This window comes from Parasteatoda tepidariorum, chromosome 10 (genome assembly GCF_982258835.1).
Source record: "Parasteatoda tepidariorum strain Cologne lab strain chromosome 10, Ptep-v5.0, whole genome shotgun sequence".
Lineage (NCBI taxonomy): Eukaryota > Metazoa > Arthropoda > Arachnida > Araneae > Theridiidae > Parasteatoda > Parasteatoda tepidariorum.
Window position 1 is genome coordinate 37,288,488 of NC_141764.1, and position 27,316 is coordinate 37,315,803.

The window sequence follows — 27,316 nt, forward strand, 5'->3', positions numbered from 1 at the left end:
TAAAAATGATTTGAATTTCTTTCAAAATAAGAAATTTTTTGTTGTTGATATTAACATAAAAAAACATCAAATTTTCTCACTTCTACATTTGAATTTCTAATTCTTCAATCAATAAAATACATAAACTTCATAAATGCTTACCTCAGATCATATCGCCTGCGATAACTGTCAAAATGTTTTAAGATTAAATATCAATTTGATTCAATTATCATTTTAATTAAATTAAATTGAAAAAAAAATCGTTCAGGTAATAAGTATTAATGAAGGAGTATCTACTTATTGCTAAAGTATTTAATTTGCAATCGGAGACAGAGTACAAATATAGATAGTCACATTAGAAAAATAGATAGTCACACTATGAGTATAGTTATTTATTACGCTTGCAACAAAATAGGAGAGAAAATACTATGTTTGAGAAAAACTAACTAGCACAAATACAATACCTATGTGTCCTATGCGAAAGCTAGAAAAATGTTAGTTGATGATACTTACTGAATCCAAGCTAAGCATGTTACTAAAGCAAGTTATTTCTACATGGTTGGAAGTACATTTTTAAAAAGTAGTACATGGGCAAAGGAAAAATTAAGGAATAGTTGTCAGCTATACACTGGTAGAATTGAAAGTAAAATGTTGAATGAAAACAAAATCTTATAAAATATACCGGTGCCCTAATTTACAATCCAACTGCTTTTAACGACTAGTTTTCTTTTTTTTGGAGATTTTTCTCTTATTTGTTGCTGGTCAAAATTATAATGCACGCTTTTGTTTCTTTTAAAATTTGTTACCTGAACTAAAACAAAAATCAAGAAACAAGTTTTTTATTTTATTTAAGAAGATACTAAAAAGGAGAGCGAGTCGTTAAACGCCGTTGGATTGGAAAATCGCTACCGGGGCAGTGACTTCATTACCATAAAAAACATATACAAACTTCCATTACAAATTCAATGGTTAAAAGTTTGTAAATTTAATTTGTTATGCAAGAGCCATTAACGGAGTGAAATCATGAATAGTAAAAGGTAGTCAATAATACTCTAAGTTGAAAATCACCTAAAAACATAACTGACATACAGACTATTCTAGTGTTATTCCTGTAAGATAATTTTACGTGAATGATTTAATTATGAAATTTATTGCATATTTTAAGAGTGAATCCGGTAACAAGCATATGATACAATTATAAAATTTGTAGAAATTTTTTTGTCATTTTCATAAGTAAAGCACTTTATAGTAGACTGTAGTTAATAATTCAATTATAAACTAATTACATTTATTGAAAAATTAAAAATTGTATATAATATTTATAAAAGACAAACATAAAATATAGTATTTGCAATGCACATAATATATGTCAATATTATCGTCAATAATTTAAAAAAGATATAATCTGATGAAAAACTTCCTTTGCTTCAGAAATATATAAATTAGAATTAACAGTCGACATGTTTCAAGCGCTCAAAAGGTATTATTTAATTTATTAAGTATTTATTTAATTTATTTAAATGAAAAAAAGACAAAATTTCTTTGAAAAAATATATATTGTATCAGACATGAGACTAATCATAAAAAAATTTATAGACAGTAAGGTTTATAATTTAACGATAAAACTTCGTAAACTAACATCGATAAAACCTCTTAAATTTTATCGATAAAACATCAATTTTTTTTCATTATGTTTTGAAGCCAACTAAATGAAATGGAACATGATTTACCGTGTTTTCATTAAGAAAAGATTTTTAATAACCTGCATGACACGAACGATCATTATTTATTTTTAAATTTATATTTATTTCTGCAAAACAGATAACTTTTTAAAAAATTGTTTAAAAATATACACTTGAAAAACTTTATGTTATTATATTAAATACATTAAAATATATTAACCTGAAATTACAATGGTTTGTTTGTATTCGAAATATTTATGTTTTTGTTTAGCTTAAAAAAGTTCAGTTTAACGTTTTTCATATAAATAACACTGAGCAACAAATTTAATTAATTAAATTAATTCAAATTTTTAAAAACAAATCTTAGATACTATCACGTAACTGATTTCAAATCTACATTAGGTTTCTACAATTATTTTTTTAAATGGCATTTTTAGTCTATTTTTTGTAGAAATGTACAGGTTTAAAAAATTTATATACAAAAAGGGAATTGGAAAAATCAGCGCATATCATTAGAATGTAAATTGCGCAGGAACCCATGCCCGAAAATGTCCTCATACGCCGATAGGGGCGCTTCCCTGAACTGTTTCTTCATGTGCTGTTTAACAGGTTTTAATAGGAAAATGTCCCTTAGTCGTGTAGGACAACATTTTCTAATATGGGTTCCTAAACAGTTTCAATACTTGCTTTAACTGCCCTGTTGCAACATTTATGCTATCCCTTGTTATGCTGTGTTATTCATAATTCCCTCCGAAATTCCGAAGCGTTATAGTAGAAAACGAAGACGAATATGGCAAAAAAGAACATATGAAATTATTCCGAAAGTATTCAAGTTTTATTGTAAGCAGATGCCGGTAGATGGCAGTAACATGTACCACTGAAGCCAGTTGTAGTAAAGAAAAATGGCGTTTACAGGCGGATGGAATTATGAATATCCCTGCATATAATGTTTTAAAACTTACACATTTTGGCAAAATTAGACTAAAAATGCCATTTAAAGAATCTATAGCTTTAGAATGAATTTAATTTCAGACGTGAAATCTCTCACCCAAATTAAGCAAGATCAAAGTTTGTAGAATAACAAAAAATAATTTTTTCCTCAGTGTTGTTCTTGTAAGAATCAAATACTTTAAGATTATTTCTGTTAAGTATAATTTTAAAAATAAAATATCATACTTAAAAGAAATAATAGTATGACTGAATTTAATAAAAATCAAATCATTAAAAGGTATTAAGTTTTTAATTTTGTTGCAATTTGTCATAATAATTGCCTATTCATAAAGTTAAAACTTATTCTAGTAATTAAATATTTAATTTCGTAGCCATTATTATTATTTAATACAATTGTTGAAGAAAAATAATTCCGGACGATGTAATTAAAGATTTTCAGTTTATATTAATTTATTTTTACAAAACAAACTCACATTATTTCATTTATTGAAAATGCATACTAGAAATTGATTTTGTTTGAAATGAATTTTGCCCTGTAAGTGCATTTATGTAGTTTCTGCGAATGCGTTAAAGAATTTTTTTTAAAATTTCTCTATTTCTTTAATTATATTCCTGATTCTTAACCTATTTCAATTTTTAAAAACTACAAATTAAAACTCAGTTATTATAGACGTAAAAATTATAATTAAAGTAAATTTTTAGCGAAAATATCACTTTATTTAAAGAAGAAAAAAAATTACGAATTTTTTGTTTTGTTTTGATAACATTCAGTTTCAAAATTTAATTATCTAGCATTTTATATTTAGCAGTAATGGTATAACGTAATATTTACACTACATTTTAAGGAGATTACAATTTAAAAGCATTGCTTCCTTTTGCACTAGTAAAAAAAATTAATTACTCGTTTTAATGAATTTGTTCAAATTAAAATAGAAAGTATTTAGTAGAAGCATAGAAATATTGCGACAGTAGGAGAATTATATTTCTTTTGTTATCTTAAGATTTTGTATCTAATATAGTATCGTTCTTTTGAGTGGTATGCAAAAATTGATTTCAGTTTAAAATGAAGTCCGTAATTAAATGTGTTAATTTAAAAGTGTTTTCTTAATTAAACGAGATAGTGGTTTTTAAAGGAACAATGTGTTTTCAATTAATGTTAATTTTTTTATAATTTTAAATGCATTATCAAAACATTTTTTATACATTCATTGTTCAAAATGTCTTTTAAAGCCAGCATTTTCTGACTAAACATTTTAAAAATAAATTATAAAATGTTTTATAACTATAACTCAAAGCTATACTTTTATACTTCTGGGTAATGAATTTTTTTTTATTCAATATTGAGTGGTATATACCCAATATTTAAACTGAAACTTTTGTATTTGTCAACTGTTGTTAATATCTCTTGTACAAATCTCTTCTAACATACGTTGAATACATTTATTCTAGATAACATTTTTATATTAGATAAAATTAAGGCATTTACAATACATACAATCATTTTCAAGCAAAAAATCTATACGCAAATGTATCTATATCTTCAAAAATGTATCTTCGCAAATGTATCTTCAAAGAATTATTCTTCAAGCACGATAACATTTTTATTTTGAAAATTTTTAGAAATTAAAGCCAGGTAATGAAAAATTACATATTATTTATGTTACATCATAGTAAAATTGCTGTAATAGGTACATATAAATTCACATAAATATTTATTTATTTACTGCTTAGTATATCTATGTTTATGTTTGGCAAAAGATAATTTCAATTTAATACAGCAAATTTCTTCATTCTTTCGAAATAAGAGATTTTTAGAAAAACTTATTTGCTTGTTTATCAACAATTTATAAAATCGCAAAGTCATAAAGGCTATGAATACAGGTAAAAGTTATTGACTTACTTCAAGTCTGATTGTTTTCAGCTTTATTATAACTTACGCCTTTTACTTGCTATTTAACGCGTTTTATTTTACAAATTAAAAACAACAAGATATCAATGCATGGTCACTTACAGTACTTACGCATTTATCTACATGATAGATATTTTAAATCCAAATAACAAATGTTGGATCAATTAAATAAATGTTAAATTTTATGGGGATTTATTAGGGAAAGCTAGGGGCAGATAGATCTTGTTACATTTAATAATCGTCGTTTGAGAAGGTAATAAAACTGTTTCATTATATAAGATGATTATAAAATTTCGGCTTGGTTAAGTAGATACACGACTCAAAATAGTTTCAGATTTTTATCTTTTTAAAGTTAAAATATTTTAGTATTTTTTTTAAAATAAAGCAAACTTCTAATATTTTGTGAACATTTTTTATATTAGCTTACTTCTAAACTAAATAAATTTTAAACATTACTTTTCTGAAATTCATTTTAATTTGATCGGAAAACGGAATCCCCAGCTTATCACCTAGTTAAATGGGAACTAGAGACAGAGAAACTCATGCATCACAGTTAGCACTTTCGAAATGACACAAGTAGATACGGGGATACTATTTATTTGTCAGTGAAATTGGTATTAAACGTAGAACTTAGTCCAAAACGAATGTAACTACAATCTAATGCAAGATTTATTTTTGTAATGGTGCTGCCATCTGCAGTTTAAATTTATATGATTTAAACGTAATTTTTCTTTTTTTTTTCTTTTTTACTCAAGTTTTAAGAGTTTCAGTATATTTTATAATTCAGAAAGGAATCGGTACCAAACGTACTCATTAATTTCATGGTACTTAAGTACTTTTAAGTACAAAGTGCAACAAAATATCAGATACATTGATATAATCTTATCTTTATTGAGAACATCCAAAGACAATTAATAAGTTCTTTAATGATATATCTGCAAATAACGTAGTGTGGGTGTCTAGATCCTAATTAGTTGTTAAAACGTGGCATTTGCGTATACGTTGACACCTGTTCCTTACATTCTATTTCGAGTAAGCCAAGCCCGTCATGTGTCAATTTTTTTAAGTGACACATTCTATATTCTTACACAAAGATTCCATCACAAAGATTTCAATTCTTTCACCATATATTTTTTTTATTAACAACAAGAAAGGAATGAAGTCATGTAGAACATAAACAAAGTATTGTGCATCGAAGCAAAAATGTAGCATGATTAAATTTGTAAACAAATAATATATCTAAGTTAAATAAAAAACACAGACGAGAAAGAATTATATTTCAATAAATTCGATGTGCGATACACCATTGTATTTAATTATCGTCTCGTTGATTAACATTCTAACTTATATGGTGAAACTTAGCTCAACTTCAACATGCCATTTTGCTTATAAACGTTCAGCTTGCGTTCGTGTCACAGGTCGTATGTGTGTGTAACCGTGATCTTCTTCTTCTTGAAGTGCAAGCACCCAATTCACTGAAATCTTTAAAATTTAATGAATTGTCAAATTAAATAAATATTGTATTTTTTTGTTAAAAATAAGACTTAAATAATGTCTTTCTCTACTAAATTTCAAATTGACTAAAAATATCACTTAGAGCCTTTTTCCATTGAGATTTTCAATTTATTTTATACAACACGTAGACCAGGTAAAAAGAAATGTGAAGTAGAAAATAAGTTTTTAAATGATTTTGATGTCATTTTTTAAATGATTGTTACCATTTTTCAGATGATAAGTTAAAAAATGATTCACGGGCATTTACTTTCATTAAAATATTTAAAAGCTATTAGTTAGTTATTTTATTATTAATTAGTTATTTTGCTGCATAAAGTTCTTTTTTAAATAGAATTTCTCGTTATAGTATATAGAGATTTTTTGTTCTTGAGAACACTTAGACTGCTTCGAGAAAATGGAAATAAATAATTTTAATTACAGTTGACTTACCGTATGCGTAAAAACAGGCCTGCCAACCAATGTACCTCGTAAGCATCCCTGATAAAGGTAGTCCTACTACTGCGCCTGCGTAAGAGCCTACAAAATTCAACAAGCAAAACTTGTCAATAAAAATTATGTGTATGTAAATCATCAACTTTTATAATATCCTAAACATTGTTTCACCAAACGGTTGAAACTTAAATGCGCTGAATTATGTTTTAAAATACAAAAGGTGATTGATAGAGTTAGGTTTCACCCGAGGAATTTAGGGTCACGTTGTATAGTTTGATAGTAGGATGGAATGAAATATTTGTTATTGTTAGAGTTTTGATATTGATAGAGTTAGGCTTCACCCGAGGAATTTAGGGTCACGTTGTATAGTTTGATAGTAGAAGGACTGAAATATTTGTTATAGATAGAGTTTTGATATTGATAGAGTTAGGTTTCACCCGAGGAATTTAGGGTCACGTTGTATAGTTTGATAGTAGAATGGAATGAAATATTTGTTATTGATAGAGTTAGGTTTCACCCGAGGAATTTAGGGTTGCGTTGTATAGTTTGATAGTAGGATGGAATGAAATATTTGTTATTGATAGAGTTTTGATATTGATAGAGTTAGGCTTCACCCGAAGAATTTAGGGTCACGTTGTATAGTTTGATAGTAGAATGGAATGAAATATTTGTTATTGATAGAGTTATATTGATATTGATAGAGTTAGGTTTCTCCCGAGGAATTTAGGATCATGTTGTATAGTTTGATAGTAGGATGGAATGAAATATTTGCCATTGATAGAGTTTTGATATTGATAGAGTTAGGTTTCACCCGAGGAATTTAGGGTCACGTTGTATAGTTTGATAGTAGGATGGACTGAAATATTTGTTATTGATAGAGTTATATTGATATTGATAGATTTAGGTTTCCCCCGAGGAATTTAGGGTCACGTTGTATAGTTTGATAGTAGGATGGAATGAAATATTTGTTATTGATAGAGTTATATTGATAGAGTTAGGTTTCACCCGAGGAATTTAGGGTCACGTTGTATAATTTGATAGTAGGATGGAATGAAATATTTGTTATTGATAGAGTTATATTGATATTGATAGATTTAGGTTTCCCCCGAGGAATTTAGGGTCACGTTGTATAGTTTGTTAGTAGGATGGAATGAAATATTTGTTATTGATAGAGTTATATTGATATTGATAGAGTTAGGTTTCACTCGAGGAATTTAGGATCACGTTGTATAGTTTGATAGTAGGATGGAATTAAATATTTGTGTGAGTAAGAAAAATGGAATGATTATTTCCTTACCACAAAAAGCAATTGTGGCTAGACGACTTCTCTCCATTGGTGGAGCCCAATACCGCCATATCCCGTGACACGCAGGATATGTGACACCCTGAAAGAAAAGTTTTTAAAAATTGTCATAAGTGTGCTATGGGGGCTCAGGGGATAGAGCGTTCGCCTTCTAATTAGGTGAACCGGGTTCGAATCCCAGCAATGCCTGGTCGATACGAACTCCGCATCCGACTCGCACTGACCACAGTGCGGACGTGAAATATTCTCAGTGGTAGACGAATCATGGGCTAAAGTCCCCTTGCTGTCAGGCTAACCGTAGGAGGTTTTTCTTTTGTATGTACCGCAAATGCGAATCAGTTTCATTAAAAAAGTCCTCCATGAAGGCAAATTTCTCCCAGTACTTGATCCCAAAGTTCCTTTGTCTTCCGGATTGAGTTCAAAATTACAAAGCTACGGAGTTGATCATTAGTAGTCATTTCTTATAACGGTCACATTTTTTAAAATGATAGTTATAAAAAAAATGTCATTGGTTATATGATTAAAGAATTTTATTTAATTCTCCAAATGCATACAACTTTTAATTTATAATCATAAACTTAATATTAGAATATATAGTGGAAGATTTTTAATTTTAATCATAAACTTAATATTAGAATATATAGTGGAAGAGATTTAAAAATGTTCTATCTACATAGTTTTAAATTTAAGCTATACTAAACTTAATAATTCCATTATGAAAAATCTAAATTAGATCAAATTAATTATCAAATTTGATGTGTGCAACGTAAGTTTAAAAATGGTTAAGAAATGGTCTCGAAAAAAAATGCCTAGAATCTTTCATAAATACTATGTCACACTGTGTTTTGAAAATACAGCGGAAACTCTTGAAATTTTAAAATTTATGTGCTTCGTTTTCATTAAATAAATGCTAAGTCATTTATTGATTTAAATGTGCAAATTTATATTAAATAGAAAATAATATATTGAAAAATTATATCTGTATTTTCAAATTAAAAATGATTTTTTTAAATAAATATTTTTACAAATGAAATGGGAAAGTTGAATTAATTATATACAAATCCAAATAATTATGCATACTCTAAAATGATATAAAATATATGATATAAAATATATGATTTAAATATATACAAATTATTATATAAACACTAAACAGAAATTTAACCTTTCAAATAGTACGAAGTATAAAAAACACACGAGTCTTAGAATAATTTGTAAATTAATTTTTAAATCAATGAACGGAGGTAATGGTATTGTGAAAAATAGTTTCCACAAAAAAGAAAGCAGTGCAAAATGTAATGCATAATAAATTATGTATTATTTTTATTGTTATACATTGATAATTGATGCTTTGAACAATTCATATAAAACAAAGTTTAGTAGTTGTTTTTTAGGTACAAAATAAACATTTTTGTAAGCTAACGCAAAAAACGAAAAATTCGTTATCATGAATGATATCCTCACACTATTCTCGACTTGGAAAAATGAAGGCAATATTTTACGAACAATTTATCTAGTATAAATCCCGAATTTAAAGTATTCGATTTGTAAGGCATTTATGTTCGTTTCTTGTATTGCCTTATAAGCATTTATTTATCATTTTTGAATCATAGAAATTTTAGAAAAAAAATATTCCCATTTTTTTGGATTTGAAGTAGGAAAGATGACAACATCTATATATATATTTCTCTTACACGGCGATAAAAAAAAGCCTCATTACAACTCCCCGAATGGCAACGCTAGAAAATAGGCCAATGATTGCCGCTAAAAATGTCACATGCCAAATCTAGCTAAGATGGCTCAACATATAGCGCTTTTAAAAACGGAAACTGAAATAACCAGGGACAGCATAAGCTAGGCAGAAGTGTTTATCGATAGATCTCTATTTTAGTTTTTTGTCGAAAGCGTTTTTTTTTTCACGAATTTATGTATTACGAATTTATTTGACAATTTTTGATTTATATCACGAATTTATTTGTTTTACTAGAATTCATTTGCTTATGCAGGTTTTTCCATTGCAATTCACTTATTTAAATTTTTAATAGACTTAATTATAGCCGAAATTTTAACCTTTTTAAAGAGATATCAGTTTTAGAAATTTTATCTTAAGATTTTATACTATAGCACATTTCTAATAGATTTAACGAATTACATGTCATTTATTTGAATTCAAATTTATTTTAAGGACTCAGTATTTACTAAAAAGATGTAATTTTTTTTAGAAAAAAAAGTTGTTATATGGATTTGAATGATTGTTTTGAATTCTTAGAATTTTGTGCATTTGCAATGTACTTAAGTTAGTAGCGAGCGAAGCGAGCTTGGTTTGCGGAGCAAACCATATAACATTGCGTAGCAATTTTCGGGGGTTGGCGAGAGTTAGCGAGCAGGGGGCACAGCCCACTAGTTTATATTTTTAATGCTTCAAATTTTTCAGATTATCAAAATATATTTATTTCTGTGGGAAAAAAGAGAATATTTTTTGTTTAGATTGCGCAACTAATTACGATTTTAAAGTTTATGATTTATTAGATATTTATTATATCCGTTTTTTATTGCTTTAACATATTTATCAATTTTATTATTGATTTGATATAGGAAACAGGAAAATATTTATAATTTTAGTGGCTTAAAATCGATTAGAATATTAAAATACATTTATTTGCGTATAGCAGAAGAAAATACTTTTATTTAGACTGTACAATTTTGCAGCTCAAAATAGTAGTGGCAAGTTATTACTTAAGGGTGCTATGATCTTTATCAAGTATCTACATATTTTAAATAAGTTAGTGAAAAATTCAATAATTTTTAAAAAAAAATCTACACTGAGAAAAAAAGTATGATCAAAGCTTCTAGAATGGCAAAATTAACCGTGTTTCTGGCTCTATGAGACCACCAAAAGCTCGGTCAGTAATTTTTATCGATGCGCTTTGATAATGATTTTGGTAAAATTAGCAATAAAATACAATTTTATAATGCTTAATACAATTTGACAAATGTGGTAAAATTTGTTAAGTTCATCATGACATTCTAAGGTGTCATAAGGATTAGAGCATTGCATAAAAACCATTAATTCGATTAAAATCATTTGTTTTGTATTTTTTACCAAATGTGTGTTCATAAGAACTATAGTTTTTAAAACCATAATTTCAGAAAAAAACGGAACATAACAGAAAATTACCGAAAGGAATAGTTTAAATATAGCATATTTTGCTTTTATTAAACAGAATTAGGTTGTTTTTTTTACTAAAAATGTCATTACTTTTCAGTATGTAAATTTTTCCAAAATTTTTTCTCCATGTATCATGTTTTGAACTCCATGTTCCATGGAGTTCAAAACATGAAACATGATACCATTGAACTCCATGCATGCTCCTTGTTCATGTTTTCTCCATGTATCATCACTGAAGTACGGTGAAACTTTTTTTTTAATAAAATGACTAATTTAAATACGATATTTTTATGTAAATATTTTAAAAAAGTAAACTTATTTGTTGAATTTATCTATTTCTATATTACAAATATTTATTTAAACGAAAGGAACAAAATTATACATAATTTCCTATTTGTTACATGAATCCATATTTACTACATTTTGTTTTTCAGCTTTTAGCGTGATATATTTCTTTGCTTTAAAGCAAAGATGTCGTAAATTTTTATTGCCTTCTTTATGCAAAGAAAAAAATAAAAACATGAATTTTAGTGATTATGTTTTACCAAACAAGACCTAATTATATAATGGATTTTTCCTTTTTAACACCTCAGGGTATTTACTCTACGTCATTCGAAATACAAAATGTCTCCCTTGGGCAGAAATGCGACATTTATTTTTGAAAAAGAGCAAACAATATTTATGTCATAGAGCTTTGAAAAAAATATGGTCAAAACTACCAGAAAATGGTAAAATTTGAGGTGTTGTTGTCTTTATGGGAACACAAAAGCTTGGTAACTTTTACGGAAGAACTTTGGTAATGATTTTGGCAAATTAACAAAATCATATGGTTTTATCACATGTGATAAAATTAGGTAAATGTTGTAACTAGGGAAATAGGGTCTCAATAGCTTGGACACGAGAATGGCCTAAGAGTATTTTAAAAAAGTCGCAATTTTAAAAATTGATTTCTCATGAACTATTTCACTCAAATTTTGTATTTCGCATGTAAAATTACATTCTTTGAAATGATGCAAAAAGTTGCAAAACTTGCAGTTTAAAATGTTTTAGACTATTATATTATAAAATAATAAAATATAATAAATATTTAGTAAAATGTGCAAAATGTGCAAAAAGTGAAATTAGCATTAATAAGTTTTAAACTTTGGACCACCAAACTATGACCCACTAATCCCATACCAAACTATTCGGACCAAAATTCCTATATTGCTGCTACCCCATAATTTGGGGGTCAGAAATCCGAATCGATCTAAAAAATGATATGTTTATTCAGAGAAATTTCTCTTTGTGTCGGACATCAAAAATTAAAACATTGTTCCTCCTAATTCTAATTAGATAGCATATTTGCGGTCATCCCTTCCAACCATTAGGATTGAATCTTAGAACGTCATGATCCGATCATTAGATCAAAAATTATCCAGTGTGGTTCATTTTTTGTGCACTGTTCATAGAATAAAGCAAAGGAAAACATCAATACTAAAAAGGATAAGGTATCGATCTTCAGAAGAATATAGAGAAAAATTAATATATATATAACATAAAAAGCTTCAATTAATCCTTGTATGTAATTCCTTTTCCGTAAATCCTTTCTTTAAAGTATTATTCTAATCGAAACACTTTTTCACACTTTTAAATTTACATCCTGTCCTTAAATCTATTAAAAGTAACAGCATTAATTAAAAGTAAGACATTTTCCCCATTTCTCATTGTGGGAATCACTCGGCCTATTTGATAAACCAATTAAAATTACTAAGATTTCTTTTTTTTTCTCCCTAAATCGAAGCGTTTTACTGATTTTCTTTGCAAGATTTTACCTAACATTTAAGCTGGAGGACGATGAAATTGTGGCTCATTCTCTCACGTCATATATCTCAAAATGATTAAATAAAATAAATATGTTTGCTCTCTTTAAGGTTCTGTGCCTGTTTGTTCTGCTCATACGTCCATGACTGCAAACCTTAGAAGCCTAGCAGGATTATGAGACCAAAGTGTCCATTTTTGATTAAGGTAAAAATAAAATACTGAAATCTTAAAATTCAGAATAACGACCACTGTGTCATTTTTCAAAATTGAAATAAAAGTACTGCAGTTTTGAACTTCAGAATAACGACCACTGTGTCAATTTTTTTTAAAATTTAGTTTTCTAACAAAATAAACAATACTGAAGTAAAAGCTTCAGATTAAAACTTCTCCTTTAACAAAATGTCAACTTGTTATGTTTATGAATATTTGAGTTTTAAAATGTTAATACTTTTTTTTGCATCTAGAATACTTTCTTAAATTTTGTTATTATGAAAAATAATACTTTAGTGAGATCTTCAACCGAAGGACTTAGAAATGAACTGACAAAGAGTCAGGGAAACTATTTGAATTTTTTAAAATTATATATATAAGCAGGCCTGCTTACCTGCTTTCTACTTTCCTGCTTACTAAATTTTTTTAGCAGAGAATTATGTGCTAAATTTGTAATATAGTGTTAAATTTTTATCTTGTTGATTTAAATATGTTTTTTGTAATTCACACTATTTTTATATATTGATCGTAATGTGAGACTACGAGTTTTATTCTTTTCATTTCATTTGTGCTTCTATCACAGGGAAAATTTTGCAAATAGATAATAATTTTTAAAATTTTTGGATTGTAATTATAATTTTTCTGGGATGGGGGATGTAACATAAAAAGTTTCAATTAATCTTTTTATGTTATTCATTTTTTGTAAATCCTTTTCCTAAATTATTATTCAAATCGAAACACTTTCTCACTCTTTTAAATTCACACCCTGTCCTTAAATCTGTTTTTGGCTCAAGCATGCATTAATTAAAAGTAAGCCATTTTTTCCTTTTGCTCTTTGTGGGAATCACTCGACCCATTTGATAAATCAATTATAATTACTAAGATTTCCCTTTTTCCCTAAATCGAAGCATTTTACGGATTTTCTTTGCAAGATTTTCCCTAACATTTAAGCTGGAACACGATGAAATTGTGGCTCATTCTCTCTCGTCATATATATATGTATATATATGTATATATATATATATATATATATATATATATATATATATATATATATATATATATATATATATATATATATATATATATATATATATATATATATATATATATATATATATATATATATATATATATATATATATATATATATATATATATATATATATATATATATATATATATATATATATATATATATATATATATATAATAAAGACTTTGAAACTGATTATATATTAATATAATGCTAAAATAAATAAATGGTTTACGAGCTAATACCTGCTTAAAACTAGTTAAATGGGTTGTCTGACGTATTTAATGTAATAAATTATATTTTAGTTTAAAGCAGGAAAAAGGAAATTTTCTCCAAACGCTGCAAACGCGACCTATTATTGAAAAGATAACTTAATTAAAGCTGAAACTTTCTTTACCAAGAAAAATTCATTAACCACAAACCTCTCATAACTTTTCGTCAAAACTGTAATCCAAGGTAGCTAATTCAACGTAGAGTTTTATTAAAGGACACATGCACCGAATAATGAAGAAAGTAAATTAAAACCGCTTTTATATTTAATCGAATAATTTGAGAAACTTCAAAGAAAATTTAAAGTTCGTCTTCATTCATCTTCTATTGATTAATGTCTCAAGCTTAAAGCTGCTCATTGTTAACTGATTTTATTTTTAATATCGTCAGCTTTAGAAATCATTTATGGATTATGTTTTACATTTCACGGTAAAATTTAAGTGATCTATCTTTGAAACTTAGACATTGATGGAGATAAAATTAAAGTATTGAACTATAAACTTAAAGAAGAATAGTACGTTTTATATTTATTGAATATTAATACTCAATAAGAGTGTTAATAAATTAACATACATTAACGGTGTATTGTAATGATCACCGTTATGAGTTGTAATGTGCTCATAATGAATAGTACTGTTAGTTTTCAATGTTATTTTTAGACTTAATTGCGTTTTAAGATTGAAAGTGAATATATTTTTTTTTAAGAAAAAAGCTTGTTTTCTTTATTAGTAGTAATGATTAAAGACAGTTTTATTATTGATCTTACACCAAGGAAAAAAGTTTGGTCAAAACTACCAGAATATGAAATAAAATATGAGTACAGGTAAAATTAACGTGTTTCTGGCTGTATTAGATCACAGAAAGGCTCGGTAATTTCTACCGAAGAGCTTTGATTATGATTTTGGAAAAACTAACTATGAAATGTGGTTTCATAATGCGTGATAAAATTTGGTAAATATGGTTAAATTTATCATAATTTTGTCATGATACTCAATGTGTGGTAATGAGAACTATAGTTTTGAAATCCACAATTCTGATGCACTGTAAAAAAATTCGGTAAATCTTTAACCAGTATTCGGTGCAGAGTTTCTCGTTGTTCTAAAGTTTAGTTAAATGAAAAATCATTTTATTTAAGTTACACCATAAATTGTGAAGTATGATCGAGAATACCTCCTTGGTGCACCAAAATTTGTAAAAAGGAGCAAAACTTAAACGGTGACGGTAAACTGAACGATGTTTGTTTAGGACGCCATGTTTTCTTTACAACTCGATCTCGGTGTATCGGTACGAATAAGTGCATTTTGTTTTAAGGTTCTACTTACTTAGGTAGGAAAATGACTTATTTGAACTAATTGAAGCTCGTTTCTTTTATATTGCCTTTTTAAATTTGGTTGGCGGTGTAAAATGGTTAGAGGTAAAATAACTTCCTACGGTAAATAGTTTATTTACGGTAAACAAGTACCTTGGCCTGCATTTGAGCACTTTAAAAATACTTAATAATGGTGAAACATTCCCCTGATTTTATAGAAGAAAAAAAAGAAAGAATGAAATTATATGTTTTGTTTCTTCAAAACACCCACTTTTGGTGCAACCGTCTACCGATAAACACCAAAATATAATAAAATTTAGCTCCATTTTATGTAGCTGGCAAACCAATATAAATTTTTGGTGCAACATGGCTCGGAATTTTTAACGGTGCAAACCGTTGCTATGTGAGCGAAAAAATTATCAAATGAATGGTTTAAATACCGTACATTTACATTTTGGTTATTAATATCAGAATTATGCTTTTTTTCCTAACAGAAGTGTAATTATCATACAGTTCGGTAATTGTATTAGAATTTTTCCGCCGTACAGAAATGCAATTTTTAGAAGTTCTAGAAGTTAGAATGAAGCTACTGCTTATGCATAGAAGAAAAAATAGATTCCACCAGGAAATTTAGGCAAAAGAAATGAAAGGCTGAAAAATCAAGAGTTCATTAATATTTTAAAAATATACCTTTCATTCATAAACTAAAATATACTAGGCATTTTAATTTGCTGACTTCCCTTTTAAACATTAATTCAAACATTAATTGTAATATTGTTTTGAATATTAATTTAAATATTAATTTAAATATCAATTTTAGGGTTAAAAAAATAACTTTATCTATATTCATACCTTTCAAACAGTGATCCAATATAAATATTTTTAAAAGTTAACTCAAAATAAAATTTGTGTCATTTTATGTCTATAAGTTATCTTCACATTAAGAAAAACCCTTTTAGCTACTGTCTATTTAATTCAAAACATTTGGAATAAATATAATTAAAATAATTTTTTCTAAGTTGTGTGTGTCAATAAATTATGAAACCTAAAATATTGTTTCCTTAACTCTCGAGCATTCATTATCATAATTATATATATTTACGAAGCAATACCAAAGCTTAAGAACATATTAAATTTCAGAGCTACTGTCACAATTTGGCTTGTAACTCGATGAAATTGATTACAGCTATCCTCTTTCCATTAAATGTAATGCAGAGAGTTGCATAATTGTACCCCTGGCAAATTTTCTGCGTCGGCGTAGTGAATAACTGTTCCCACATGCCCTTAGGCACATTAATGTTCATACATAATAATTCCATCTACCTCGTTTTTTCCAGGAAAAAATAACAGAAATAAGAATAATCTAGGGACTTTGCTGGGGAAAATTTAGGGATAATGTGTAGCAGGTGTTTAGTAAGAGAATGTAAAAGTTGCTGTTTTGACATTTCTTGGTAAATATAAATGAGGAGAATACGATGCCTTTTACTAGATTAGTTTAAGTCATGAAAAGTAATAAATCAAAAACTGGGTAAAATATTTTCGTAACAGAGTAAATAGTGATTTTCAAGCAATTATTATTTACTAAATTTAGAGTTATTTGGTCATTGTAGATGTATTTTATTTTATTTTATAACCAGCGTTGAACAACCGATCTATTTTCGAGTTTACGACTATCAAACCGTGGCATTGTAAATTAGAATTTAATCCAGAAGACAAATGAACTCTAGGATCAAGCATTGGGACCAATTAACCTTCGTGGAGGATTTTTTTTTGATGTAACTAATCTGCATTTTCGTTACATGGAGAGGAAAACGACGTAATCCTCTCACAGTTAAGGTCTTGTTTCTAAGGACAGGTCGGCGTTACAAAACGTCAGCTTGAAATGAGTGCTAGCCCCTGATTGGTCAATTGGTGAGTTAGACAGCATACGTCATCGAAAGCTCAGATAGAACGTCAGACTGACGTTCGAATCAACTGCAGTTGGATTACAACGTAACGTTAACGACAGAAGCAATGGCGGACATCATCTAACAGAGCATTGAAATCAGTCAAGATTTTGATTTTAACATTAAACATAGTTTCTTCTTCCTCTTTATTTAGATCAGCTATAATGTGTTTTTTCTTGGACAAAGTCACTATTTGTTCTCTAAAGCACTAGTCGACAATAACAAAATCAATACAAATTCAAAATAAATATTTGTTTACGTTATTAACGCATGCTCAATGCTAGTTAATGTCAACGTTGGACAGACTGCTCATGCTGAGCTAACAAAACAGAATTTTGTTTGCGTCGGGGTAACGCCAACTTAACGCTGACGCCCAGATAAGGCGCTTGTCCTGAGAAACCAAGCCTTTAGCCAGATGGCAAGGGGATTCTAACCCTTGATCCACCTATCACTGGGGATATTTTACATCAGCACTGTGGTCGATGAGAGCAGGGAGCTGAATTCGTCTAAACCAGCCACTGCTGGGATTCGAACTTGGGTCACCTCATCAGAATGCGAACGCTCTATCTCTTGAGCCGCAGTGATTCATATAGATGTATTTATACGGATTAATCTTATGACACTAGATTTTAAAATTTACAGAAAATAAAGTTTTATTTATTGTAATATAGTTAATATTACTTTCCGAAATTAGAATAGGTCTTTAAAGTTAAACATTTTCCAGTTCTAAAATAAAGTATTTTTGTTTTAAAAGCTGAACAATAAAATTGAGCTTTATTTGAATAAATGGAAAATAAATTTAGAAAAAAACAAAAAGATAAATTTCAATTAAATAATTTTTTTCAATTTCTTTACTCATCGGATTAATTGTTAAACTTTAAGTTACAGTTACATTTAAATTTTGAGCGTCACAGTTTTAATTTAAGTTACTATAGAATTATTAATCCATTAAAAGTATAAAAAAACGGAATAAAACAATAACGAAGATCAAATTTTTAAATACATACAATAAGCTAAAATGGAAAAAATGCTAAAAGCAGCATGAAACCGAAATTGCCTTTAGTGCACTATTTAAATTAACATTGGAGAATTTAAATAAAAACCAAATGAAATTTCAAAAATAAGCATGTCAGCAAAAACAATACTGTTACACTGTTATGGAAGTGTGGGGCGGGAGAGCTGTATTTAGTACACGGTCGTGGTTGCTCCTATGTTGCCTTTAGCAGTCGAGTGTATGTCGGCCGACGTTGTGTTTAATCGAGACTGAGTAGCAACAGCACGATGGGGTGGATAATGATGCAGTCACAAGTAGTAAGTCAACTGTTCAATGTGGACCATCCATCGAAGTAGGTGGGTTCAAATCGAAGTGGGCGTAACTGGCAAGGTAGGTGTGTTCACATCACGTCCGAAGGTCACCAATGTGGGGCGAGGAGCTATCGACAATGCCAACCGTAATCTATGAAAAGGTACTCCATCATAGAATCGTGTTAACACGTCTTATATACTTGTGAATTAGAATAGTATTTTGTAGTGGTAGATACCCTACAGAAGTATTGTTTTTGCTGACATGCTAATTTTTGAAATTTCATTCGGTTTTTACTTAAATTCTCCAATATTAATTTAAATTGTAAGCTTGTCAGCAAAAACAGTACTGCTATACTGTTACTGAAGTACTGTTTTTGCTGAAGCAAAAACAGCAAAAACAGTACTGTTATACTGTTACTGAAGTACTGTTTTTGCTGACATGCTTATTTTTGAAATTTCATTTTGTTCTTTATTAAAGTTTTCTATTATTAATTTAAATTGTATAGAATTATTAATTAATGATATACTTAATCAAATTTACCTCCACCAATCCTTGGAGTATTCTTACTATCATGACTACACTTTCATGAATTTCTGCAGTTTTTGGAATTAATAAATTTAAAAATGACGTAGCGCAAATGGCGGCGCCAAATAATCTAAAAAAGAAATATAATTTTATGAATCCAACTTTTTTTTTACAAGTAACATAAAAAGTTTTAATGAACTATTTTGTTGTAATATGAATCTATTTTGTAATAACATGAATCTATTTATGTATTAATACATACTTATTAGCGGGGTACTTTGTCGCCATAAATCCTCCTGGAATTTGAGTGATTAAATAACCCCAAAAAAATGAAGAATCAAGTAAACCAATAGTCCCGGCAGTCCAATTAAATTCCGGGGGCTGAAAAATAAAAATATTAATTATATTTTACAATAAAATTAATTATATTTAATTATTTGTTTGCTCACTTTAGTTACTATCATAAAGCCTAATATACTAGAATGAATTAAACAAAAAAAAGTTTAGGAAAATTTTTTCAATGTCATTAATTTGAAATATCTATTATAGAGTTAAATCTATATTTTTACAATTATATATATTTTTTAGATGCCCATTTTCTTACTTAGTCATGAATGTTTGAAATAAATAAATGAATTAAGAAAGAATTTGCGGAAATTCATTATCAGTTTCAAACATCATATCTTTTAGTGTTAAAACTCTAGTGGCATATCTTCAATAGTTTTCTAAAATGTTCATAATTGAAAACTTGCACAGAGTTATGATATCTATACAAAGGGTTCTGTAATGATTTCCTTTGATACAAAGATGTTCCAATAGAATAGTGTTCCAATTTCATCGTTGTTCAATTTGAGATAAAGAGACTGGAACTTAAATAAATTTATTGTTTTATTTATTTTATCTGATTTACGGTGTCTACTTTTTCCGACGTGGAATCCTGCTTTAAAATAAGGAAAAAATAATTTGTATGATCATGAAAGTCCATTTTTTAAAGTAATCATATTCAATTTAACTCCACATCGCCCCAATAGAGGGTATCCGGGGAACACTGAAGTCTCGAAATGCGCTTCTGTGTCTTATCAGTACAAGAAAACGAGTAGATTGTGATGAACAAAGGAGGCCATTAACTGAAGTAAAAACCGAGAGTGACCCTGGGTTGTACGGGTGTAAATGTACATATGTAAAGATGAACTGTTTACAGAGCTTCAATCTACAACTGAAGAATGTTCCATAATATAAATTTACAGAGGTTACATGCCCTATAGGGAAAGAAAATAAAATCTGAAAGATAATTTATGAATTTGAATTGCAAATGAATGCGTCTAGATGTAGAGATGAAACATAACAACACGTTTACATCTTTAATTAAGAGGTTAAAGTTTTTTTTAATAAGTCAAGTTTTTGTTTTAATAAGGACTACATACATTATTTTTAGAAAATTTGAAAAATAAATAAATAAAAAGGTTTGCAATATGTGATGCATTTAATATTTAAGTGAGGAAAAAACAGACATCAGAAGCGTTTTGAAAATCTGACCAATTAAAAAAGTTGAGGGGTCCAAACTTTACATTACGGGGAAACACAAACAATCTCTGAGTAGCCTACAGTTCTTCTTATCAAAGTATTGGGGTCATATTTCCCAAAGTGCAACGATTCCAAATAATTTGAGGGTAAAACTCCAAATACATCGATAAAAAGTTATATTTACTCAGTATAGAATGTTTTTGTTTCTGATTTCGTATCATTTTTACAAATTAATTAACATATTTAAAGTCACTGCTTTAAACCATTAAAATTGAGTCCTATTACGTAAAAATCCGATAATTGTGGATAAAAAGATATTCAAGATTTTTCATTTATTTTTTGTGCACTGTACATTTAATAAATTACGCTTAGAATCTGCAATTAATGTTTTACATTTAATCACTTTTAAACATTATTATTTGTGAAAGTACCTTTAAAATATAGCGTTTGTTACGTTGTAAGTATGTCTTCATGACTTCAGCCTCTTATAGGTATCACTCCAGTTTAACTTTTAATTATAGACAATTTAATTACTTTAAAATTATTTACATTTTCACAGTGGTCAATTTCCACATATATACAACTAGTGTTAAAAAGCTGAGTTAAAACTTTTAAATTTGCTTAAATAAACAATTCAAAGATATCTATCATAAAAAAAAGAAACATTTATTATTTTCCTAAAGAGAAACTTGCCTTATAAGGGGTAGAACAAAACAACGACTGAATTAAATCAATTTTTAACTAGAATTCTATAAAAGAGTAAAAATTGAGCAAACTATATGATAATCAATATAAAAAATGATAAGAAATAATTTTTAAAAATATGAAAATGATAGTTTTCTGATGAAATACTTTACAACTAACATGATATTGCTGGAGTTCTACCTAACTCATTTCATAATAGTGTTTAGAATTGCATATTGATATCAATGATACTTGGGGTATGGATAATTGATACTTGGAGAGAAAAACCATCAACACTTAAAAGCATATATAACCCCAAAATTTTTTTTTCAAATGCACTTTTATATTAAAATATGTTTCACAAACTGATGTTAATTCCAAAAATTTTAAAGCATAATAAACAATTTTTTTTCACTTTAAATTTAATGTGCACTGTGTTAAGTTACAAATATTAATCTAAGAAAAATCTTGTTGCATAAAAAATACTTACACTTCCCTCTTCTGAAGGCTCAACCATTTTAACTACAGCAACACCTAAGTTGCATCGAATACCAAAACTTATGACAAAACCTAGAGAACTCATTAAAGCGATACTGTAGCGTTTAGACATATTTTTACAACAAGGACAATTGGGTTCCATAAAGGCTCTACTCTGGTGTATTTTCTTTGGAGTTAAATCCTCATAATATTCATTGCCTAAATCATCGTCACTGGCGAAGCCCTTCTCATCATCTTTCTTTTTTGGCAGACTACTGCAATTAAATAACAAAAATTATCAATTAAAAAATTACAATCATAATATGCAATAATCCAAAGCATAGGTAGAAATTTACTAAAATAAATTACATTTTGATTTTCCTCCAAAACTGGCACATTCATTTAGGGGAAATGGCACATTAAAATGAAAATTTTTTTTTGATTTTTATACCGTTTATAAATATTTTAGCTTAAACTTGAAATATGTGACAGTTTAACGGAATTAATATTGATATATATTGCTAAATTTAAGTGAAAAATACAGCAATTATTCCTTATAATCTTAAATTTTAACATAAATTCTCTGGATTTTTCCTTCAAAATGTATCAACCAATCAACACTCAGAAAAAGTTTGTTCAGATAATTAGCTTAATATTTAGGATTAATTTAAAAATTTTTAAGTAAATTAATTAAACGTCCAATTTTCATGCCCTGGGGGCTCAGGGGATAGAGCGTTCGCCTCCCATTGATGCGATCCAGTTTCGAAACCCAGCGGTGACTGGTTGATACAAATTCTGCTTCCGGTTTGCCAGACCACGGTGCTGACGTAAATTATCTTCAGCGGTAGACAGGTCATGGGTTTGAACCATTTTAAGTGACCTTAAAGTAAACCCTTAAGTAACTGCTTGAAGTCAGGCTGACAGTGGGAGATTTCGTGGTTTTTCTCTCCAAGTAACGCAAATGCGGGTCAGATACATCAAAAAGTCTTCCACAAAGACTCATTTTTGGAAAAACTTGATGCAGCAGTTTTCCTGTTTTTTTAGAATGGGTTCAAAATTACAAGCTTGCGGGATTTAACATTGACAGTCATAACCTCAGAATTAGGTCGGCTATTCAATGCCAGTTACAAATAAAAAATATAATGTTCTGTTTCAATATAATTTTAAACACTTATTTTTCCGATTTACAACGAACTTGTTTTGGGCTAAACATCATAATCAAAATTTTTTAAACGAAAATCATCAGTGTAAGATAATATTAAAGTGCAATATGCTGAAGTAATTCATTCAACATGATTGCATGAAATGATCAAATTTTCAATAAAATTGCTACAAAAACTCCATATAAAAATAACAGCAATGTTAGTTAAAACAGTCTTGTCAACAAATAATTAATAAATAATTTAAAGTTTTTTTATAAAGTTGTATTTGTATTTATTTTTAAAGCAACTAGTTTCATATATCACGAATTTTAATAAATTATAATTTAAATCTCTCTGTAATACTGATGGAAAAGGAAATAAAAAAAATTATAAATTTAACATTCTGAGACGAAGCATTTTATCGAATTCCATAAACCAAACTTTTTTTATGGTTACTTTGGGCGTGTATTACAATTTAATATTTTCCTAATACCTAGCTGAAACCATCATAAATTGCAAGAAAATAACTTAGAAAAATATTTAGCCAGCTTTTTCAACTTTTAGATCATCTAGAATGTTTTTATATGAGATTTTATGAGTTTTCTTATATCAAGTTCATCCTCAAGCGGTTTAATATAAGTATATTTATGAGGCTGGTGAAAATTAATATCATGATTATTAACTTTCCATGTTTGTGTTTAGTAATGCGTTCATATATTTTCTAGATGATTATTATAAACAATGAAACTAATATCTATTTTTGCATTAAGCACGTTGCATTGAATAGGCGTATATATTTTTAGAGTTACAATGTTACAAAACACAAAAATAAGCATTTTAATTCCAATATTTTAAACTAAGAATTATGAAATAACATTTACAATAAAACATTATTAATATAAAGAATAGAAAAAAGAGTAAATTTTAATTTCATAACAAAAAAGAAATGTAAAAAAATGTCATTAAAATATACTTTTCTGTAATTTTAAATAATTTTGGAATTTTTAAATAATTTCGTGAATTTTAAATAACATAATTTTTGCGCTAAAAAATAATATTTTAATTAGTTTTTAAAATGGGTTAAAATATTCTTTTTAAGAAGTAAGTGCATAAAGAAAGAATGGATCATTTTTAAGAGTTTCTGTCGTATAGTATTACGTATAGTAAGTATAGTAAGTCGTATAGTATGTCGTATAGTAACTGTTACGCATAGTATTGCGTACAGAGCGTTATGAGCATATGCATAGACATAGGAAGAATTTTAATTTTATTGATTTATAATAGCACGTACTAGAGGTGTGTAGCTGTACTTATGAAGGTGTACGCAGGTAGTAATGAGGTGTGTAGTTATGAAAAAGTGAGCAGATGTAATATACTAAGACTTACAATGAGTTAAGAAGAGGTATGTGTGGTAGAAAAAATTTAATTTTAATTTTATTGTAACATACTAACACGCACATAGAGTTGCGAGGACGTGTCTAGTGGCAGGAAAATCCTTAATTTTATTGTAGTATACTAACGCGTGCATAAAGAAACTATACTTTTACCGACCTCATATTTTAACATTGTTAAGAAATGCTGCCGTGAAGTAGGCATGTAAGTATAAAACATAGCATTACGTACATAACGCTATAAATATGTACGTAGCTATAGGAAGAATTTAAATTTTATTGAAATATACTAACACGTACAAAAAGTTGTGAAGAGGTGTGTAAGGGCCTGAAAAAGTTTAATTTTGTTGTAACATATTTAAAAGTACATAGCATTGCGAAGACGTGTTTAGAGACAGGTAAAACTTTAATTTTATTGAAACATACTCAAAAGTACATACAGTTGCGAAGACATGTTTAGAGGCAGGTAAAACTTTAATTTTATTGTAACATACTATTACGTGCATAGAAGAACTATACTTTTATTGACATATATTACATTACATTATTATTATTACATACATTATTACGAGTTGTTACCATGAAGTATGCATATATGTATGAAACATAGCATTACGTACATAGCGTTATGAAAAAGTGCGTAGATATTGGAAAAATTTTATTTTTATTGAAACATAATAACACGCACATACCGTTATGAAGAGGTGTGAAAAAGTGGGAAAAACTTCTAATTTTGTCGAAGCATCCTAACACATTATACATAATTATAACATAATTATAAAGAGGTGGGGAAAGCTTGAAATCGCGTACATGGAGTACATAAGGTACGCAGTGGTAATAAGAACTGTAGTCTTTTTAAATATATTTTAGAACGATTTTAACTACAGCAATTTAGACATTTATCGGTAAACTTTAACTACTGTAAATTTAAGCCTTTATAGATAGATTTTAACTAATGTAATATAAAACCTTTTTAGATAATTTAAACTAATGAAAACTGAGACAATTTTATCAGATTTTCAAAGTGTAAGTGGAGGCATCCTTATAAGATCCTGATTAAAAAAAATAGTTTCATCAATTAAGAAACAGTAATCTGAATAAGATTACTACTTCTTTTAACTTAGACTGCATTTGTTTGCATAGAAAGTTATAAAAACTCATATATACTTGGCATCAGTTTACGGAACATAGGTAAGTCCTGTTAAACAAACTAGTTTACTTATTTTAAAACATACAATTAAAATAACGTAGTTCCTCAGCAGTCTGCCAAAGAGGGTTAAGGGAGGTTCAGGTTCCTTAATTTGAAGACTAATTGGCGTAATGGTGGCAACTTAGTTAAAATCGGATGCCTTTTCTTCCTATACTAATTTAGTACCCTAGGTGAGCATCGAGGCACCACCAGGTATCGAATCTTTACAAGGAAAGCTCAGTGCTTTAGAACATAGAAATAAGATTTAGATTCATCCTCCTTCCTTCAATTTATATGATAAATAAATTACTTACTTTGATTAAAAGTTACAAACTTTTTTCTTTTTATCTTATAACCAACTTATTATAAAAGTAAATTAAACTTATTTATTACAAATTGTAAACAAAACGCTTACTTCCTTATAAATAAATGTCACACCTCGACATTTTAAAATGAAATATAACGCTTCTTTTATTTATCAACTCTGATAGTTTTCCTATTTTTACTTCAAAAGTGCTTTATTTTTAAACTAAACATTTATTTTAAGTTTATCAAAGTAAGCCTTTATTTTTAAAAATTTAAACGTCTATAAAAAATTTCATTAAAAAATTAATTCAATATTTTTGTAAATGTTCATCGTGTAAAAAAGGCTTATTGAAATCAAATATATTTTAATAAATAATTGGGTCATAATTTAAACTGTCCGTTAACTATTTTATTTTTTTAAAAATTTGAAATTGAAGCAGAACTAGTCATAAGCACTCAGAGAATTTTGATCTTTTCAAATAATTTGAAAGTAAGTGCCATTTTATAAAGTTGCTTACATTTCCGGAAGATATATGATACAGTGCAGTATTTTGAGGGGTGGCTTTGTGCCATATTTGCTTTTAACGCATTTTTGACATAAAGAGAGAAGGTTCTTTAAATTAGATTTACATTCGTCGAGGACAGGGCCAATTTCGAGAGATCATATTCGTTTCCGGCAAAGGCTAAAATTTCTCGTCGTCATGGCAACGGAAGCAGCAGATTTGAGGCATTTTAAATCTTTTCAGTGAATCACATCGGATCAAATACTCATCATTTTGAAAGAGAGTAGTTCAGTTTCGAGCTTATTTGCAATTTTCAATTTCTGTAAAGTTTATCTGCGTTATTAATGCATCATAGAAAAGCAAAACATATAAATATTGAAGGAAAAATATGTAAAATCTTGAAATAACTAGTGAAATAGTTGTTTTATACAGTGGTTGCAGTTATGATTATAAAAATACAAAAAAAGAAAAGAATTAGAAGTTTTAACCGGTGAATATGCTAAATGCTATATCTAATTATTATAAATTTTGTACATGTTGTTCGTACATAATTGACAGTACAAATTGATTGAATTTTAATGAAATATAATTCAAAGTTTTTGTTTGCTATTTTTCATACTTTTCCAACATAATTAATGATATTTCAATTTTTAAATCTACATACACTGGTGGACAAAAGTAAGAGATGGAAAGCATTTTTGCACATTCATTTGCACATGCAAGATACCCGCACACCGCTCCATGTGTTTGACAAT

At 28.0% G+C, this 27,316-nt stretch overlaps 1 protein-coding gene across 1 annotated transcript in view; it reads right to left on the bottom strand.

Annotated features, from left to right (window-relative positions):
• LOC107454468 (vesicular glutamate transporter 1-like) overlaps positions 1–27,316 on the bottom strand; it is a 194,330-nt gene that overhangs the window by 20,832 nt on the left and 146,182 nt on the right. Inside the window, exons 3-7 of the mRNA XM_043041473.3 lie at positions 22,044–22,305; positions 19,608–19,726; positions 19,361–19,475; positions 7,766–7,853; positions 6,466–6,552 (exon numbers count right to left, since the gene is read on the bottom strand). Of these exons, the coding sequence (XP_042897407.2) occupies positions 6,466–6,552; positions 7,766–7,853; positions 19,361–19,475; positions 19,608–19,726; positions 22,044–22,305 (671 nt within the window). The remainder of the gene's footprint in view (positions 1–6,465; positions 6,553–7,765; positions 7,854–19,360; positions 19,476–19,607; positions 19,727–22,043; positions 22,306–27,316) is intronic.